Raw genomic sequence first — 20,556 nt, forward strand, 5'->3', positions numbered from 1 at the left:
CTCGCCGCCAGGCGCAGCTGGACATCGTTATTGGTGGTCGCGCCAGCCACCTCGGCACCCTCGGCGATAAGATCGTTATTGATGATGACGACCTTCCTCGCGTCCGTCCACTCGGCCACCATGCCCACCACGCTGCCCATGACCGCCCTCTCCTTCTTCTCCGCACCCGCCCCGTCAATCTCGCCATCACTGTCCTCCTCGGCCTCTAACATGAAGAACTCTTCACTCACCCGCAGAATCTCCCCGACCGCCCTGACGGCGACTCTACCCATCCTCTCGCAGTTTTCGAGTCGCGAATGAACGTAGACGGGGAGGAAGTAGGCCAGGGCTTGCCGCAGGCTCGGGTTGTCGCTGGTGCGGGGGTCGAAGAATGAAACTGTCAGCTGCTGGAGGAGGGTGTCGATTGAGGGTTCGGGGAGGTGGAGGCGCGAGGTTAGGAGGAGTTTGGATAGGGAAGTGGCCGCTGTGGATTGGATGGTGGGGAGGGGGGTGTATTTGGGAGAAAGGGCGCGGGTGAGGCATTTGAGAAGGGGTTTCTGGTAGAGTGGGATGGAGGTTGGATCGGTGGTTGATGGGGAGGGTTCTTCGCTGGCGTTGCTGAGAAGATCGGGGTGCGTGGTGATGATGTCGCAGAGGATCTGGAGGGAAGTGATCTGAAGATTCTCGTGGCCTTTGGAGAAACAATGGATGAACAGCGTGATGTTTTCCTCGGCGAGGGAGCGGTCGAGGAGGCAGCATAGGCCTAGGCAGAGGAGGCCTCGTTCTCGGATCGGTGCTTCGTGGCTTCGGACTGCTGGCACGATGAGGTTGTTGAGCATGGTGACCAGGTGCATGTTTTGTTGGAGATTGCCGTCGACGTTTTGAAGCATGCATTGTGTGATGTGGAGGCACTTCATGTTGATCATGATCTCTTTGATGACCTTTTGCTCGTCTTCTTCGGGTGAAGGGCCATCGGCTGCAGGCGGACGCCTTGCTTGAAGGTTTGTGGATGTGCTCTCACCACTGACTTCGCTTCGAGCAGAAACGAAGCTGTCTTCTTCTCCGTCAACAACGGGCTCGGGCGCGATATTATCATGTACTTCGGCAATTGCTTCGAGAACTACGATGCAGAATTCGCGTTCTCCTGCTGCGTCGCAACCGCATACCAATCGGATAACCTCGACTACCAGCCTCGTAACTTCTTCTGGGAGGCTGGCCATGGCAAGGCTTTCTCGCAACAGAGAGAACATCTTCCGTCTACCCACTTCGTCACTGTAGTCCAAAGTCAAGGCAATGTGCAGCAGTTGTTCAACAATGAATTCCTGTTCAACAGCCTCATCTTCTCCACCGCCAAACTCTGCAGCGCTAGTAATGTTTTCGAGTAGAGTATTCAAGTATTTCTGCAGATAGAAGCCCAGACGAGTGACCTCCGGCATCTTTTCTTCACATAAGATCTGGTATTGTTGGTTCTGCTGACAGAAATCATTGAAGCTTCTGGCCATGAAAACAGATTCCGGCGTCAGCGCGCTCCAAAAAGCATCATCGAAGTTCACCGCATCGATATAATCAGGCCGACCATGCCAGAACTCTTTCATTGCCTCGAGCGCAATGCCTGTCTCGATGCCAGAATTGACTATATCAATTCTTTCCAGCAATTCAAGCAGGCCTGGCATACTGGGGGATGATGCTTCTTTTACGGGACCACCTTCTGACACCTCGCTGCCGTTCCCTGCGCAATCCTCGATCCATCGTTCGTAGAACAGGTGGCCAGCAGCTTTTCTGACATTCTCATCACGATCGCGAAGACCCCATCGGAGCAGTTTCTCGCGCATCGAAAGGGATAGGTGCCGGAAATCGCCTAATGTAGGGAGCAGTCGCGCATACAAAGCTCTCCTCGTCGCACCATCGAGATCTCTGGCTCTCTCCAGCAGACAGGGCAGCGTGGATGGTGTGAGCGGCAGGTTGAGCAGCAGTGACCTCCGTACCTCAGCGCTTGTGTCGTGCTGCAACACATCCAGCAGCTTTTCTAGAAGTCCAGTAGAGTCTAGATCCTCACTGTGATCGCTTTCAGGTTCGTCCTGAGCCTCATTCCCTGCCAGTCGGCCTAAGCCCATTACGGCTTGTATGCGAATTGTGGGCTCCTTGTCTCGGATTCGTCGCGTAAGCCCCTGACGAATCAGGTGGTAGAGCTCGTCATCAATGGAATCTAAGGTGTTGACCACATGCGAGATGATTTGTGTTGCGCGAAAGCGTACTGTCTTCTCTTTCACAGATAACATTGGAATAAAGAGTGAAAGCAGGCTGAAGGTCAACCGTGAGGTAGGCGTCTCCGGTACTGCATGAGTATCCTCGCCATTGACCTCCTGGCCAAATATAGCGAGATCCTTCTCGCTGGCAGTCTTGAGGAAGAGAGCCAAGAATCTCACAACACGATCTCCTGCTACCTCGGCCTTACGCACCCCCATCACTCTCAGCACACATCTTTCGACCTCTGCGTTGAAGTCGGCTTCTTCAAAACCGTCACCGAGCGGATTCTTCCTTTTCGATGCTGACTGCGGAACATAACAACATGCTTCTTGTATTTTACGCAGTCGCACGACCAGCTTGCGATGCCCGGATGTGCTCTTCTGGGAATCGGCAAAAGTTGTGCATATTTCGACTCGTAGTTGTGTCGAGGGGCCGTCTTCTGGCAGTCTGGCGACTGCAGTGGAAATGCGTGACGCTGTCGAGGCTCGAGAGTTGAGTGAGGGCGCCGAGGATTTGGTGGATGCTGTCGAGGGGCGCGCTGACCTTGCTGCTGACCTTGCTGTTGTTCTTCCGGGCATTTTCTGAGTCAAGTCACTTGTCTATCACCGAGATCAGGCCTGCACATCGATGTCCCTGACGAGTACTGGTTTCGGATTTTTCTAACGCGGCCAACTTGAGGTGATTTGGACATGTCCCAATTGGGACGAGTAAACAGAGCTAACCGTGGCGGTACTAGCGTATTCGTGGGATTCGCTTCATCTGGAGTCTGGAGATGGGAGGATCTGTGTCAGTAGACTCCTTGGTAAAGCGTCCCTCAAGCAATACTCTCTTGCTCTTGATGGCTAAGGCACACAGCGCCCTCGTTATCCTGTCGCTAAGATGCAGCAAGATGCAGCAATTGAACCCATTCCACGAAGGGCGCGCGTTACTTGTGCTCTGTATCTTCCACCCCCTTGCCATTTAGAACATCTGGAGGGATTGCTTGTTCTCAATCCTCCATCAACAGGCATGATGCTTTCGGTGCTGCTCTGCATGATATCCGTGTTTCATCCACATCGCTTCTTATTGTCTCGAAGCTGGATTCTGCGCTGCAAAGAAAGAATCTGCTCCTCCTCTTCTCTTCCTCCCTAACTCCCAAGTTTGTTTCCTTCTCTGCACTACATGTTAAGTCCCATAAATCCTCCGATATATGGCCATCAGCAAGACAATTCCGGCTGCAGCGCTGCCGTTGGCCATTTCTGTGCTCTTCTACTCTTTCATCAATGCTCTTGCCAGCTCGCTAGTACTTTGTATGCAATGGAAACACAGCGGCAAGCTTAGTTGTTAGTGGAAGCCTGTGAAAAGGGAACCCGTCCTCATGCTTGGTCCGGCGGCTGACGGTCTATTTTCATAGTGATCTCTCTATCGGCTATTGTGATTACACTCAGCACCGTTCTGTCGATGATCCAACAAATCAACTACATTGTCGCATGGATGGCAATCAAAGATGCTGCCTATCTGAATGCAGGGGATCGCCAGAGTAATCCATCCTACGCTTTTATCACAACATACAACGAGCTTGATACCATTGTCTTTCTGATTCGTGAGTGTAAGATACTGCTGAGCCATTAGATCAATATAACATTGGTCCCTTACAGGTTTCTATTGCTATAATGTTCAATCACTTCTGTTTTTGTTCTGGTAGGATACGATACTTCTGCCTACAAATCGATGAAGCTGACTCGGCAGGGCTATTGGTTTATGGCATGCTACTTGGAAGGCCAGAGCCGATCTGTTGAGATTGAAGGATGAAAGCATTGTCCTGGCCGCAAAGATTTTTGCCATCTTGTTTCCCATCCTAATTGTTAGCACCATGCGCAGTCAGCTCATTAAGAAAGATCCAGTTATCAAACTGATCTGGTCTAATCTCATCTGTGAGTACAAGGCCGGCGCATCGCAAATACTTTCGCTGTGCCATCTCTGCAAATCCTTGTACGGGAGCTGACGGGCTTCCAGTATTGGCTAGCACCACTGCTGGATCCATCTTCCTCATTCTTATCCTGTATACGTACATCCATGTACACCGCAAGGCAGCTACCAAGAAACCGGGCCCGATGCCAAACATGGATTTCTCCTTCCGCATGAATCGAAGGGCGTCTGACGCGAGTGAGATGCCTACTAAGCCCGCACCAGCAACTGACATGCGAAGCATTGCGTACGATCGCTGGCTGATTGCGCGATTTCTTGTCTGCTTCGGCCTGTCAAATGGGCTTCAGGTCTGCCTAATTGTGTACTACTACCATGTCTCCGCTCGCAACACTGAACTTGCGGACCGAGGTGGACCAGACTACACCCTTTCCTCTACGCTGAAGGAGCTCGCCCTCTCCATACCAGGCGTGAGTCTTGGTTTGCTGATTTTCATCGTGTTTGGTACCACCGCACCCTTCCGCCGAGAATACAGGAAATGGTTTCAGCCATGCAAACGAAAGCGTCAAGGCAGGGACGGACCAATCATGGTGACTCGCCTTGGTTCTGTCAATGCTGCTAACAACGAGCTCCACTCCGGTCAAATGAGGACCGCTGTTGAAGAGAGCTCTATTGGTGTCGATGACTTGGAGAGGCGGAATTCTTTTTCGAGCACCTGGCAGTTACCGCCTATAGACTTGGATGGGTTTTCGGAAAAAGAAGTCTTCCCAAGGTCGGCACTGGGAGATGACAGAAGATGATTATTAGGACAGTAATTGGATTTGGATATGTACCAGATAGAGTCTTCACAGCTGTCCTTCCGGACATAATTAATACTAGCAATTCTTCGTCACCTCCTCCCATGCTCGGCTATACTACCACGTACGTTAGTTCTTCAGCCCTGCTGTCTCTGCCGGTCACGAGGACAACATTTTCTCCTGCATAAGTTGGAACGCTAGGGGCGCTATGATCGGCAAGAAACATGGTTTGCCTGTGCCTTGATTGTGCCGCGCGCGTTTGTGGGGAAGGGGAGCGAGCGGAGGACCTTGCGATTTGGGACGGACACTTTGCCTGCTATCTATGTTAGTGCTTAACTGTCAACATTCCTAGCTTTGCATTTCCAGATCCAGTCACTTGCGCCCTTCGTTCTGTGTTCTTCCTCCCAGTAGATGCTACCGCCTTGTGGTCATACTTCATTCCAAATCGATCGCCACGATGACTACTGAAACACAGACAATACCTCAGTCGCATTCCACTCCCACTCAGAAGTTCTCGCGGTATCGATCCGTAAGGCAAGCAGCTACGACACAAGCACCTCCTCCGCCAGCGGTGACACAGTTATCGCGGCATTCTCAAAATGAGTCAATTCAGCGAAGCATGTCGCGCTACCGGAAGCCATCTTCTAAGCCTGCACCCTTCAGCAGTCCGCCTGTACCAGAGCCGACGGCCAAACCCTCAAGAATTCCTCAGAGCCATTCAGCATCATTAGCTGCGCTGACGGGTGAGCCATGTCCGGAGGACCAAGAATCACCCAGTTCGACTCCAAGCAAATATGTCCCTTCTCGACCCCGGCAGTATTCGAGTCCAAGGAACGCGACGTCACCCAGGAAGATCAATGCCTTACAGGACACCCCTCTCACGCGTCGTGCGCCATCAACAGAAGAGGCCACTCAGCCTCGACAGTTGTCTTGGGAGGCAATTTGTGATTTAAGAGCAAGACCGCAGCCGCCGCCGAGTTCCGCGCGTAGAGAAGATTGCGAGATGCTGGTCGCAGAGAATGAGCATTCTACACCGGTCAAAGCGCGCCAATCGGCAGAAAGAGGAGCCAAATTACAGAAGAGGAGGCTTGTAGCCACAGAGGAAAGAAAACGTCTGGAAGATGTCCGGACTAAGCAACAGGAGCTAAACAAGACGGATTACCAAGCACAGGAAAAAGCAAGGCCGAGCATGGTGCAGCAGCGAGATCAACAACAAGGAGCGGCTTCCGGGAGGGCTGCAGGTGCAAGAGCCGCGAAGAAAGAGTCTCTTGATCTAAGAAGAGGCGACTCTGTGCAACAAAGACTGGATTCTTTTACGAGGAATGAATCTGCTCTATCACCCGGCAACGGCTCCATGCAAGATCCGTTGGCTTCTCAAAAAGCGCGAGAACCGCTTTCGAAACCTAGACAGAGTTGTGATGCACCTACGAGCAAGCCAGCACCATCAAACCACAATGTACCTGCACCTTGGGTCGATGCTCCTGTTAGCAAGCCAGCACCATCAAACCACATTGTACCTGCACCTTGGGTCGATGCTCCCGTTAGCAAGCCATCCGTAACGCAGAGCTACAATGGCGGACCAGCACAGTGGATTGATGCGCCTATCAGTCGTCCTGCACCCCAGCAAGATGGCCCTGTGGTCGTGCCGCAGTATGATGCACCTGTGTCAGCAGTCAATGCTGGAGAGCGGCATGTACTTGTCAAGTGCAACGCTTCCTCACTAACCCTACCGGTGACACCCTCCACTACACCCAAAGATATTATCCATTCCGCCTCGTTGGCCATGTCAGAACCGATTGATTCGAGTCGCTCCAAACTGGTAGAATCATTTACCCAGCTCGGATTGGAGCGCCCGCTTCGCAACTATGAACATGTCCGCGATGTGATGAATTCATGGGACCACGACGCACAGAACAGTTTCATCATTCTACCTCTCGGAAATGATGGTCATGACGATCAGCTAGATCTGGCTGTTGTGCCGAAGCAGCAGCCTGGGGATACTTCTGTTTATATGTATCACTCACAGCGACCCAAGACGTGGGACAAGAGATGGATGACCTTGAGACCGGATGGCCAAGTGACAATTGCAAAGAGGCAAGGTCAAGAAACATCTAACATATGCCATCTCACTGATTTCGACATCTACACCCCAACTCCTGGGCAGCAGACCAAGAGGATCAGGCCCCCAAGGAAACTATGCTTCGCTATCAAATCGCAGCAGAAATCCAACATGTTTTTGAACGGGGCTAACTTTGTTCATTTTTTTGCGACGGGCGACCGGATGGTAGCTAAAGAATGGTACAAGGCTGTTCAAGGGTGGCGAAGCTGGTATCTGGTGAACGTCCTGGGCGAAGGTCAGACATCGAAGCGTGCATCCATGACCACCAACTCGGTTCGACCTGCCACTGCCAAAACGCAAAGAAGAGCCTCGATTGACGCGGCAACGTATCAAGCTGGTTCTTTCAAGCCAGCTGTAGATTTGGACCACGATGGTCTCCATCTCAGCGATCCTTCGCCAGCTCCGCGGGCAAGCAGATCTGCCGATGTGTTCCATGCTCGCAAAACCCTGAGTCGAGACAGAGCACCACCGCCGTCTGCATTCCTGAACAAGCTTAGTAAAGATGCCGAATCTGGTGCGCCCACGACAAATCACCAAAGGATGCCTTCGATAGCGAAGGGTCCTGTACCAGGCGAAGGCCATGATTCGACCTTTGCTCCCACCGGTCTACTCGGCAGAACATACAGCCAACGGCAGCGAGCACAGAGAGACAGAGAGATCAATGGTGGACGAACTCGATCCATGGCGTCGGTTGAGCCACCAACCGGCTTGACGCGCAAAGCCTCAACGAAATCAGTCCGGCAGATGCCAAAGCCCTTGATTGACCTTACACCTCAATACCAAGAACCACCGCAACATGTGAAAAAGGGGAGGGCAGTCATCCCGGAACCAGGACAGCAGCTAGTGGAGGTTGCGACTGGACTTGAGTTGCTGCCGGGCGCTATAATGACGCCAAGTGCCACAACATGGAGGCGACCACAGGCACAGTCGCCCCCACGCGAGAATTTGGGTAGGCCGAGGGGAAAGTCGATGCACACCGACCGACGGAGTATGACAATAGATGGAAACCGACCCAGACCGTCTATGGACACTGGTCGACCGCAAATGAATGACCACGGTGGCTTCCTGCAGGGCGGATTGCTCGCACGAACGCAGTCGAAACGCGCACAAGGCGACCGCTGGACGGGGCATGGCGTCAGGACCGGGGATCGAAATGCTGCAGACAAGCCCATGATTGACCTGCAATCCCCGAATCAGTTTGCAGATGGGAGTCTGTTGAGGCAGCTTGAGGCACACGCTGGTGGTGACGAGCCAGTGATCGACCGAGAGAAGCGGCGCGAGGAGACTGTCAGGGTAGGAGAGGGGGTGTGATAGTGTGCCCGCAACGGCATTTCTGGTATCCAGATATAGAATTCAGTCCGAACATTGTCCAAATCTGCTCTCTTTCCCAATCAGGCTGTTTGCGATCTGCGGGTGATTGGTCCTCCGTTGGACTGAGGCGGGAGATGCTGGGATCAGAGGGGGTTGCTGATGGAGGAGACAGAGATAAGGGGAGTGGGAGATGGAGATGGAGTTGGCTGCTCTGGCGTTGCTGGGTGCAGATCGAGAAGGGGAGAGGGAAAGACGATACTGTGTAGAGAATTTGATCGAGCGGGAAATGCACAGCCGAGATTCAGCCAGTGGAATCTGAGAGGCGTAGGGTATAGTGGCTATGGTGAGGTGGGCGGCTTGAGGGTTGAGTGATGGATGGATGGATGGATGGATGGATGGATGGATGGATGGATGGATGGATCAAGTACCGATTTACAATGGGACAGAGCCTTGGATTTTGCGCATCCTACACTCGAGCTGAAAGAGCAACATAGCCTTCTCGGCTCCGTGGGCTTTTTCACCGCTTCACCCCTTTCTTCCGGTCTACTTGAACATCTCATGCGAGATGGGGAAGCGCAACCTCCAAGCGTAACAACGTGATGATCCTCTGGAGGGGGAAAATCACGATCGAAGAACCAGTCTTCTGTGGATTTTTTGCTTCTAGTTCCAGTTTATCCTTCGTTGTCACCTGCGAAACAGCGAAGTCATGGTGTGTAGAGTGCATCCACGGACCTCAGTCTCTAGTGGTGGCTTGCAGGAGAGGTACAAAGCGTTGAAGAGGCGATGATGGTGTTTGGAACTTGATATTCATCCCGCCTCGAGTACAACCTTCTCGAATCTTCTCTGCTTTTGACATCTTTTTCGCAGGTTTGGGGGAGATTGGGGCAAGGGAATGGGTCATGACAGCTTTGTAGCGCTTCTTTTCTCCCTTCAGATCGTGAAAGGGAGAATGGGAATATATGGTTTGTGCGGACGCGTTGCTGGGCTGCTCTCTTCGCTGAGGCTAGGATGGGGAGAATGAAGGTAAAGAGAGTGAATGCAGAGATGTTGGTTCTCATCATTGCAGGCGGTCGTTTGGTTTGGTAGAACAGGGTATCCAATCGATTGCTGCACTGAGTGACTTTGAGTTTACAATGTAAGACATCTATTTTCGCTCAAGCTGCGACGTGCTACAACTAGATGTAATGTAGAATGAAAGCTATCAGTGGCTGGACGCCTCGTTGGCTTCTCAAAATGCCGTGAAAAGGTCTTGTGAGCTCGGTATTCTATACAAAGTGGTCCTGTTGATCAGAGTGCGTCAGGCGGCCAAAGTCTAGATCCGCAAGCATAAGATAACTGGAAATGTTTCAAAGCTCATTCTCGAATACAACAGCTGCTCTCGTGCAGGAGAAAAGGTTTGTAGCGAGTTGTTGTATGCCAGGTATCCCTTTCTCGTGCATTGGCTGAGAGGGCACAATAGCAGGTGACAAAGTGCCATTTGCTATTCCCGCTTTGTGGAATTCGAGTGAGAAGTTGAGAGGCGCCCTTCACGGGTTGCAGATAGGCTAAAATCGGAAACAGACTCGCATGATTTCGTGAATAAGATCGGATTCAACATGGAAGCCTCTGAGTATGAATGGGACGCTTGACGACAAGGGCCATCTCCATCTGAGCAGCTCGATCTGAAAGCCTGTTCCTGGGGGTGGAGATATTTCATGATCGAGACGGTACTGAGCACGCTGGAGAAATATTACCACTCCATTTCAGTGCATGTTAGCAACCTCGTCATACTATATGCTGACATTATCCTTCCAAACCACCTCCCTTTGACAACACATCAAGTCCGTATATGCCGAAGTCGTGTCTCCCCCAAGCAAAGGTGGGCCGCAAGTGGCATCCATGGAACCGGAGAATCCACGGAACGGTAGAAGAAACAAGCAAGTCCTCATAAAGAGGATCACCGGTACGAACAAGTGGAGTGATCGCAGCGCAAAATGGCGGCGTCAAGATCTTGGGCATGGTTCTCACGCAGCATGCCAACCAGTGTTCTCACGATCTGGTGGTCAGTGAAATCAATGCATGGTTTAGTAAAGAGACGCAGCCGTTAGCTGCTGTGTCACTGCAACTGGCCGGGGAGTTTGTTTCAACTGTCATATTAGCATCCGCATGGGCGGAGGAACAATTTCTTCTTGTGTACCGGAAGATTCTGCATGGCGCAGTATGTAGTAATGTGTCGGACCGAAATTGGTCGATTTTGAAAGCTCGAATAGGTATTGACATGTCAGGAAAAGTGTTTGCTTGGTCCTCGACCGTGGAGCTAAATACCCGCCCTGTCAGTCAATAACCAACCTTTCAGCTACGATCCACGTATTCTAGAATGAATCATGTCGAGGGAGATGCGATCGCAGTCGGTATATCCGTCGAGCATCGAGATGATTTTGTGTAGGATTTCAGTACTCTGCGTCAAAAGCGCCGTGTTACTGTTGGTATCCGAGTCCGATATTCTCGTCTTGCCATAGGATGGACCAGGAGGGGAGGCAGCACAGAATCTTGGGCCCGGAACATTGAGAGGAAGTCCTTCGTTGATAGCTGGCTATCTCCAATTTCATGCTGTGACTCGAGCAGGATCACGATGTCGAGTACACTGTGACTCCTTCACAAAGCTCGCTGCATTGACTTGGGAGTGGACAGTGGACGATGGACAAGGGACAGCGGACAGTGGATGTTGACCAGCTCGACGGTTGCTGGTTGCTGGTTTCTGGAGACTGCAGACGCAGACTGCAAGCTTTGGATCTTACAGGAACTAGTCTCTTTCATGAACATGGGCATGCAATCCATCACCCTGAAAACTAAGTTTGCAAGCTAACAAAAGCAATTTCGTAACCAAGAAATCTCACTCCCAAATCCCCCCCTCCCCCGTATTCAATACCAGCTCATTCCCCTACATATTTACATACTTATCTTGCTTCTCATATATTATACTTTGACCGCTCCCGTTGATTGAAAAAGGCCCAGCTCTGGAAGCTCGAGAGTTGTATGTATGTTGAGCAGCCAACGAGTCCGCTCTGAGCTTCCATTAGCCGCTGCGTTTCTCCTGAGTTCTGGGTCACCATAGTCTCTGACCTTCCCGTACCTCCTCGACTCGATAGATCTCACTCCATTGCTGATCAAGACATCGTCGAACCGAGTCTGGACCCGGGATTGTACAATAAAGTACACCATGTCCAACATGGCCAACACTGCTACACCTACTCCCAAGCTCGATAGATATGTGGTCATTCATGTGGCCACAACATGCGATGAACATGGCGTCTACGTAACGAAAGACTCAGCCGAGGTGATAGAGATAGGATGGATCTTGCTGGATACGAAGACGTGTGATGAGGTGCGAAGAGTAGGCGTTTTTTTCTGCCAAATCAGTGTGCTGATAGAAGTTTCCTTAGTTACATCGTGAAAGTGTTCTCGTCAAGCCAGTCAATACACCCATCACACCACTGTGCAGTCAGTTTTAGCTCCTTTCACAAACTCGATTCAGCTCCTAACCGATGTAGCGAGTCTGACAACCCTCACGTGGGAACACGTTCGAAATGCAGGTGCTTTCCGTGATGCAATTACCCGCTTTGACACGTTCGCCAACGAACACTTGATCTCGAAAAACCTCGAATTCTCCTTTGTCACGCTCGATTCGTGGGATCTCCGTGTCCAACTGCCCCGAGAAGCTCGCGACAAAGCCGTGGTCTTACCTCCGTATCTGCAACACTCCAGGACATATGACCTGCGTGCCGAATACGCAAAATGGCAGCAACACCATCCAGAGTCACTGCCATTTGGGCCCAGTTCTCTGGCCAATATTTGTGCGGCACTTGAGGTGGAACCTGTGCAATCTTCGGCCCCTATCAAGCATAACCTACCTTTCCACCTACAAGCTCTAGCGCCAGCATCTCCGCGTCGCGCGATGGAGGAGGCAATCACGCTTGCACGTGTGTTGCGTGGCCTGATTAGAAAGTCACAGCCCCAACACGATCATCCGGAGATACTGAGTCGACCCATGGATGCAAGAGCAGACGTGAGAGCTTTCCTTTCCGAACGCAGCAAGGTCTTGCACATGAATGGTCTGCCGCATGACACTACCCAATCTGAACTTGAAAGCTGGTTCACACAGTACGGAGGCCGACCTATCGCCTTCTGGACCCTACGTACCCCTGATCAGCATAAGCCTACAGGATCCGGGTTCGCTGTTTTTTCATCGCATGAAGAGGTAAGCTTGGGTCATAGCAAACTTGTCGTATGGTTTTTGTTGATACTCTTTAGGCCGCTGAAAGTCTGTGCATGAATGGGAGAGCGCTCAACGAGAAAGCTATCGAAGTTTCGCCATCTTCCAGTCGTGTACTTGATCGAGCTGCTGAAATTCTCTGTGCATTTCCCCCCAGTAAAAACCGACCTCGTCCGGGTGACTGGACATGCCCTGGTTGTGGCTTTTCGAACTTTCAACGTCGGACTGCCTGTTTTCGTTGCTCGTTCCCTGCCTCCGGTGCTGCCCCCAGCGACCCCATGGGTGGTTATGGAGCTTATGGCTATGGTCCGCCGAATATGATGCCGCATCATCACATAGGTGGCCATCACGGCCATGGGATGGGTCATGGACGAGGTGGAGGTCCGGTCCCGTTCCGAGCTGGTGATTGGAAGTGTGGTTCAGAGGGTTGTGAATATCACAATTTCGCAAAGAATGTCAACTGCCTACGGTGTGGAGCACCCCGTTCAAGCGCTGCAGTTGTTGCAGACTCTGCTTTTCCGCCCACAATGCATCAACCGGGTGGGTACGGCATGGGACCAAATTCTGGTATGGGTCCTGGATCAATTGGCAATACACCCGGTCCCGGTCCTTTTGCAGTGGGCGCGGGTGGCTTTGGACCAGGAGCTGGATTCGGGCAACAATTCGGTGGACCACCACCAAGTCAATACGCTTTACCTTCAGGTCTGGGTGCACCAACTGCTGGGTATGGTCCCCCAATGGGCGCAATGACGCCAAACTACACTCCCAGCAATATGGCTCACTCTTCCTTCGGTAATCCTGCAGCACAGGCAGCATTTACTGGCGCTGACAGCCAGCCTCAATCAGCCGGCGGACATAATGGATTCTACAATAACGAAGGTGCCGATCCATTTGCATTCTTGAATAGTGGTCTAGGTGGTCTTAGTATCAACGACGATCAAACTCGGAGAAATGGAAATGCAAACGCCGCCAAATCTCCGTCGTGATTTCGGTACGAATGACGTTTCTTTCAGCCCATCTCACCTTATTGGAGGTCTTATACAGAGTTTTACGAGGTGGTAGCAGCAGGCCAGATCCCTCTCTCTGCGCAGGAGCTTACACCACGTTGCGCGCGGATATGTGTCTGGGATGAACGATGAAGTGCTGAGAGCATGGACATAGACAAAGGCATGTGTGCATAGCGGTTCAGGCTTGGGGACCACATAAAATGTGCTCTGTTGTTAGCGTGGTGTTGGCTCGGTGAATGGGATGAACATGATTGAAATTGGCTGGAGAAAGAAAAGGCTGTACGGGGTGGAGAAACGAGGAGACTGACTGGCTATGCATGTCAGACACTTTACATATTCTGCTTCTACTCACATTACATCGCTCTCTACCATTTCCTTCCAAGCTTTCTTCTGCCTGAAGCCATACGAGCACAAAATTCTCTATGTCTGCTAGTGGTCACATTCTGGCGATACTTCACTTGCAACGCTCGATAGATGCATGAGGTGTAGTGTTGGCATTGTTCTAATTGGTTGACCTCGGGGCTTGACCCCTGAAGAATGACAGACAATGCAAGTTGGGGGCGCTTGTGAAGACAAACAATGAATTGAGTCAGTCATGGCCCCCAATATAGATGCGCCGCTTGATGCGATCTCTCTCCGTCTTTCAATTCTTGCAACTCGTTTTCTACTTGATATCTTTCGATCCCTTTCGACGACTTGTTCATCATGTACGCGAGTTGATGCCGGCTGCTACACCTACTACGTACAGGGTCTGCTGTGCTTGGAGGATTAAGATTTGGGCACGGACAATATTATTTATTTAAAGCTCAGGGAGTCAGGGTCGGAGTCAAAAGGACTGTGCCCCGCAAATAGCATTCCCCATTCTCCCCACATATCAACCCTCGGAGCAGGACTTCTTTCTCCTGGCCTCCCTGGCGTCGCAAGACCTCGACACACTCTTGGGTGACTGCCAATGACGGCCATGAAGTTCCTGAAGCATATTAGGTCAAAGTCCAAGGTCAAGGAAAAGGAAAAGGAAAAGGAGAAAGCCCAGCCCCAAGGTTATGCATCACAGTATGCCCCTCGCTCTGGAAGGGATACCACAGCTCGTCTGCCACCTGCAATACTGCAAAGAATCTTCCTAGCGGTGTGTCCACTCACTGCTGATGACAGCTATGATTCATCGGAGGAGTCATTGATCGATTATGGCTGCGCGCTGTGTGATCTGAAGGATCTAGCGCAGTGTGCAATGGTTTCGAGGAAGTGGTGGAATGTTGCACAAGATCTGCTGTATGGTATTCCTCTTGGCCCTCCATTAATACGACTGACGGTATACTTCGTACAGATATCGGAATATTCGCATCGAACCAGTGCACTACTGTGAGCGAGAATATGAACTGGCCGAAAAGCGAAAGCACAAGTCCTTCTTTGATCGCAATGCCGATCCCACAGATGCTCCCCGCGGGCGACTTCTGTTACTCATGCGAACACTCAGGGAGAACTCGGTCTTGGCGTCAAGAGTCGTCTCTTTACGGTTACCATACATGACACGTGAAGGGTCGAAGGCCGAACTCGCGAGAACCGTAGCTGTGCTACCGAACCTCCGTTACGTTGACGTTCCGGAGGGCTTCTACAGCGATGACATATCCTCAACTGCGCTAAAGCAGGAACTGCAGGTGTCATGTCCAGAGATTCGACGGATGAAATATAATCATGGGTCAGAAAGAAGCCTGATGCAGATCCCGCGGCAACGGATCTGGCAAAATCTCGAGATACTTGAGCTCTGCGGCCTGCAACTTGAGATTGAAGATCTCTTGGTTGTTCTGGGGTCTTTCTCTTCGTTGCAGGACCTGAAGCTTGTCGACCTTCCCTGGCTTGACGACAGTGTCTTCCGGCCATCATCACAGACCCTCCCCTTGTTCCCTCCTGTCAAACATCTCACTCTACAAGATACGCCTCGAGTCCATGCTGGAGGACTGGCTACATATCTCTCTCAAGTACAGAACAGGGAGGCTTTGACACAGCTTTCCTTGTCCTCGACTGGTGTGCAGCCTCAACAACTCCATCATGTTCTTTCACGAGCGCCTTACCTTGAATCTCTTTCGATCCTTAAGGCGGTGGAGCGTCCATTCCCCGTTGACCCTCCAAGTCGTCCATTGGCGTCTCAATCCCTTAGGCATCTTCACTATGAGATCACCTCCGCTCTTTCAGCCCGCTTTGGTGGACAACCGCCTACAGCTTCGTATTATACTTATCTTATGTCCTCCCTGCTCGCCCAGCCACCTCTGCTTCCGAATCTTACCGAACTGTACGTCCGCGACCCCAATTTCGCCGAAACGCTTCTTCTCGCTCCACCGTCCCGTCCCTTCTCACCTGTTAAACCTACTTTCACGTTCTCACAACCTTTATCGGTATTCAGCAAAGGCGCTAAAGAGCTAGAATGGAATTTCACGTCGGTCACCCCTCCCGCTACAGGTCACCAGAAAAAAGGCAGCATATCGACGAGGCCAGTAAGTTTGATGGGGGCGGAGAGTCTGAGTCCGGCTTGGGTTGGTGGAGCAAGGATGAGTGTTGTGGTGGGCGATGGTTCTGGTGGGTTTCTTGCAGTACCAAATGACGAAGCAGCCAGGCCTGGAAGTCGCGGGTCGATTACCAGCAATGGAGATATGGGCAGGGAACGAAGGAACCTATGGCGTTAATGTCAAGACTACCGACATCTGTAAGGCGTGTGAGCTTCCTGCTCAAGACTATCTAGGGGTATTGGTGAACATGGATGGTTAACATTTGGAAGGGCTGACAGGGGCGCTTTTTCAGACAGCTTGGAAACAACTCACGTTATGTTACACAGATGAAAAATACATAAACGTAATGCAGGAGCGGGACATCTGACAGCTCATCGATATATGCACGATAAACCCCCCCAGAACTGGCCGCGGAAATAGAATAGACGACTTGTGGGCGCACGGTCCGGAGCGGCACTAGAAGCTGATCTTCTAGCTTTATCTGAAATAGTGCTTTCAGTTTAGTCATGTAGTACTAGTAGTAGTTGGTGCAGCTTGCAAGTCCTGTTGCCCGTTTCCAGCGCCATAGCCATACGGACCACATGCACATATCGCTTCTATCTTGATGCTCCTCTTTGGCTATAGCCCTTTGCTGGGAGATACATACTATGGGCAATCTGAGTGTCTTTGTTGACATTTCCAGTGACGTTGCAACACTGACCGTGTCGTCAATCAAGCGAAGACTGTTGACAGTAGCACTCTCAGCCCGTTTTTTGAGACCCTCATTTGCCAGATATGATATGCCTGTTGAGGCGCTTATAAATTCAAATTCTCCAAATCGAGGCTCGCGACATCTATATCATCTCTGTTAAGCACAGAACATGCATGCCTACAATCACATAGTAGTGTTTGAGTGCACAAAGCCGTTCCATATCACCATGTGTTTTCGATCAACGAATACACCCTATAGCAGAGCGAGCTACCCACGCTGCTTCTGCGAGGTCTTTCAGTTCGGTTACTTGTCTCTGCGGGGGTAGCAAACACCATCCTGTGGATCGACAGGAATGGCACAAAGAAAAGTGCTATCCAAGAATCGCTGTTGCATTACATCCATAGCATGCTTGCTTGTAGATTTGGAAATGCTGTTGGAGCAACTGGTTTCACCAAAACCGCATTGGTAGAGCGACAAGGTGGTCAGCAAGAACTTTTCATATGAGAAATGCAGGTTAAGGTTGGGTGGTTGGGATGATGGCGAAGGAAGATGGGTCCAGAGTAGGCATTCACGTCGGCAGGCCCGGAAAGAGAAGTCCCTAATAGTTAGTCAAGTTCGGCAGACATCACGATGATGTGAGAGCGATCCATTAAGTTTGTCAAGTATTTTTAAATATCCTTTTGATGCTCTGTTGGTTTTGGTAGCGCTACACTAAACCAAGCCCACGCCTCCAATCTCTAGATAAGATTAGATCTTCGCCAAGAACTGACGCGATCTCCGTTGTTCCGTCTTTTCTAATCTTTGAGATATATGTCCCGATTTGTCATTCCCTACTCTGTAGCATTTATTTTCACTTGGCCCTTCCCTCTCACCTCCTCCTCACCTCGCATATCTTTCTTGGGATAGTTTCACCATGTTCCGCCAACCCTTCCGCCGCTTCGCCACCACAGCCCTCCGCAGCGGCCGAGTCGCTGAACCCTTATGGCCTACGCGTCTCCTCCGCGCAGGGTGTGGTTGAATCTCTCACTGGCGCCATTGGCAGTACTCCCCTCATAAAATTGCAGAAATTATCCGACGAAACATCTTGCAGCGTACTCGGGAAAGCGGAATTTCAGAACCCAGGCGGTAGTGTCAAGGATCGTGCTGCGCTGTATGTGGTCAAAGATGCGGAGGAGAGAGGGTTGTTGAAGCCGGGTGGGACGGTCGTAGAGGGTACGGCTGGAAATACTGGGATTGGGCTTGCGCATGTGTGTAGGAGCAGGGGTTATAAACTGGTTATATATATGCCGGATACTCAGTCTCAAGGGAAGGTGGATCTGCTCCGGTTGCTGGGTGCAGAAGTCTATCCTGTGCCGGCGGTGGCTTGGGAAAATAGCGATAATTACAATTGGCAGGCCAAGCGGCATGCGGAACGGGTAGCCAAGGAAGATGAAGCTGGCGCAGTGTGGACGAATCAATTCGATAATGTGGCCAACCGGAGGGCACACGTGGAGACAACGGGCCCGGAAATCTGGGCACAGACGAAAGGGAAGGTTGATGCCTTCACTTGCGCAACGGGTACGGGGGGAACATTGGCGGGCGTGACGAGATATCTCAAGGATGTGAGTGGCGGGAAGGTTAGGTGTTACCTGGCAGATCCACCTGGGAGTGTGCTGCATAGTTATGTGACGAGTGGGGGCAAGCTAAAAGAGAGGACAGGCGGATCAATTACTGAGGGCATCGGTCAGGGCAGAGTTACGGACAATCTCGCGCAAGAGGTAGGAGAGTTGGACGGAGCAGTGCATATCTCAGACGAGAAGAGCATTGAGATGGTGTATCGATGCCTCGACGAGGAAGGTTTATACCTGGGCGCAAGCTCGGCGCTGAACGTGGTCGCCGCGAAAGAAGTCGCAGAGAGGCTTGGACCTGGTCATACGGTGGTGACAATGCTGTGTGATGGAGCATACCGATACGCCGACAGGCTCTTCTCAGGCAAATGGCTGGAAAGCAAGGGCCTGAGAGGAGCGATACCCAAAAAATTACAAAAGTATATTGTGCTGCCTTGACCAGGTGAGCATTCATATTGAACATATCTTTGCACAGATAGTCTATAGATATAAAACAAGAGATTAACATGCACGGTACATCCGAGTTTCTGTCGTTCACTTCTTCTAGACTGCTTCGGCTGATGACGCTACATGTTGAGCAGACTTCAAGCACAGCATGGCATTGACATTTGGCTACTACTAGAAGAGTAGTACCCTACAACTATGCCATGACTTCTTCTGGATCCCTAACTTCCCTCTTTAGGCAATTCTTTATAGGACATTCTGCTTCGCAATTTCTTGGACGACTCTTCCATCGTCTTGATGCTGCGGTATATCCTCACTTCTGCAACTACTGCATCACCCACCATGATCATTGTAGTCACTTCGTTATCTGTACGCCCTCTCTAGCAAATAGCCCTTTCACTACCCCTGCCGAGCGAACTGACTACTCAAGCGAGTATTTTCCCCCTTCAATAACTCCAAGTCACTGAAATCACAATTCAATAAGTAAAACTCTACATTGCATCCACCAGATTTAAGTCCAAGTTTGGTGAAGCAAGGCCCTCGTGTGAATCGGAGACGGGTATAAGTATGTGTCATTCTCCACTTTTGAAGCTAAGGATTTTCCCTTTCATTTACAATTTATCTTCTCTAAAATATTCTTGGCGGACTGTCCTTTCATCCTCTTTCGTTGCTTTTTGCCATGCTTGCTTTGTTGCCTTCATATATACACACGTTTCAAACCCCCTTCATAAAACTCATCAGTCATGGAAACTGGATCTATTTGAGATAGGAACCTTGTTTTCCTGCTCCTTTTATGACATCCTTATTCCTTTAACACGCGATGCATGGTGAACAATGCGGTAGATCCTATGTCGCTGCTGCATCCCTATGGCTATGGTATTTCGTGCCCTTGCTGCTGAAGGATTTCATGCTGCTGCGGTGGGTGCGCTTCTCAATCGATCCACTTTTGGCAACTTTTGGTCTTTATCTATATATATTACATGCTGTGGATCGTTTCCCCACTCCTCAGTCTCAGACCACTTCAAGCTGTGTCAGTCGCTGTAACACCTGCCGACAACAGCAATACAGGAAGCAGCAGCAATAACAACAAAATCAACCACCAAACAACATGCCGCCCGATCCGCGCCCGCGCCTATCCTGAGATACGTGCATGTCTTCCGGCTTTGGGTCTCTCCCTTATGGGAGATCGCTCAATGGCAGCGTAAAACATCATCTTACTGATCGTTATTGATATCAATATTTAGCAATCCGGAAAAGCGCCAATGACCTCCGGCAAAAAAGGCTTAGCGACCGGACTGCAAACCGAGGATTGGAATCCATCACCAAATTTATCGCAACAGCCACGGCTGATATATAATAGATTCGTTCCCATGGTTGACAGCCGGTTGTCAAACATAGCTACACCCCACGCATGTTTGTCCAGCGATCAAAGAACATGGCGTTCTGCGAAGACCCGAATAGGAAGGACTTCCATTTCGACCAATCGACGCCTGCTAGTCCCCCACCAGTCCCGCAACGACTTATGCTGGTGGTTCTGTCTTCTGTTCCGAGCTTCTGCCATGAAATTCAGACGGGAAGGCGTGTTCTTGGTGTTGATTTTTAAAGAACTCTTCTTTATCTTCGAATAAAGCCATTCGATGCTTGTCCTTTCTCACGATAGAGATTATTACATGAAATGCTAAGCGTCATAGGGCAA

At 50.9% G+C, this 20,556-nt stretch overlaps 5 protein-coding genes across 5 annotated transcripts in view; 4 read left to right on the plus strand and 1 right to left on the minus strand.

Annotated features, from left to right (window-relative positions):
• Positions 1-2,804, minus strand: part of EPUS_07888 (uncharacterized protein) — a gene marked incomplete at both ends in the record, with an annotated part of 3,676 nt that extends 872 nt beyond the window's left edge. Inside the window, one exon of the mRNA XM_007804948.1 lies at positions 231-2,804. Within this exon, the coding sequence (XP_007803139.1) occupies positions 231-2,804 (2,574 nt within the window). The remainder of the gene's footprint in view (positions 1-230) is intronic.
• A 611-nt stretch (positions 2,805-3,415) lies between these two features.
• Positions 3,416-4,931, plus strand: EPUS_07889 (uncharacterized protein; the record flags this gene model as incomplete). Its single annotated transcript, XM_007804949.1, has 5 exons — positions 3,416-3,515; positions 3,620-3,808; positions 3,864-3,906; positions 3,955-4,139; positions 4,222-4,931. 5 exons carry the CDS (start codon positions 3,416-3,418, stop codon positions 4,929-4,931), a joined length of 1,227 nt encoding a protein of 408 aa, XP_007803140.1.
• A 454-nt stretch (positions 4,932-5,385) lies between these two features.
• EPUS_07890 (uncharacterized protein) lies at positions 5,386-8,358 on the plus strand (the record flags this gene model as incomplete). Its single annotated transcript, XM_007804950.1, has 1 exon — positions 5,386-8,358. One exon carries the CDS (start codon positions 5,386-5,388, stop codon positions 8,356-8,358), a length of 2,973 nt encoding a protein of 990 aa, XP_007803141.1.
• A 3,199-nt stretch (positions 8,359-11,557) lies between these two features.
• EPUS_07891 (uncharacterized protein) lies at positions 11,558-13,596 on the plus strand (the record flags this gene model as incomplete). The annotated part of the gene is made up of 4 exons (XM_007804951.1): positions 11,558-11,722; positions 11,781-11,838; positions 11,889-12,595; positions 12,649-13,596. 4 exons carry the CDS (start codon positions 11,558-11,560, stop codon positions 13,594-13,596), a joined length of 1,878 nt encoding a protein of 625 aa, XP_007803142.1.
• Positions 13,597-14,578: 982 nt separating this feature from the next.
• On the plus strand, positions 14,579-18,854 carry EPUS_07892 (uncharacterized protein; the record flags this gene model as incomplete). Its single annotated transcript, XM_007804952.1, has 4 exons — positions 14,579-14,886; positions 14,942-16,145; positions 16,204-16,315; positions 17,716-18,854. The coding sequence occupies 4 exons, from the start codon at positions 14,579-14,581 to the stop codon at positions 18,852-18,854; spliced, it is 2,763 nt and encodes a 920-aa protein (XP_007803143.1).
• Between the last annotated feature and the right edge of the window lie 1,702 nt (positions 18,855-20,556).

The sequence above is a fragment of the Endocarpon pusillum genome, assembly GCF_000464535.1.
Source record: "Endocarpon pusillum Z07020 unplaced genomic scaffold scaffold3700, whole genome shotgun sequence".
In the NCBI taxonomy this organism is placed as follows: domain Eukaryota; kingdom Fungi; phylum Ascomycota; class Eurotiomycetes; order Verrucariales; family Verrucariaceae; genus Endocarpon; species Endocarpon pusillum.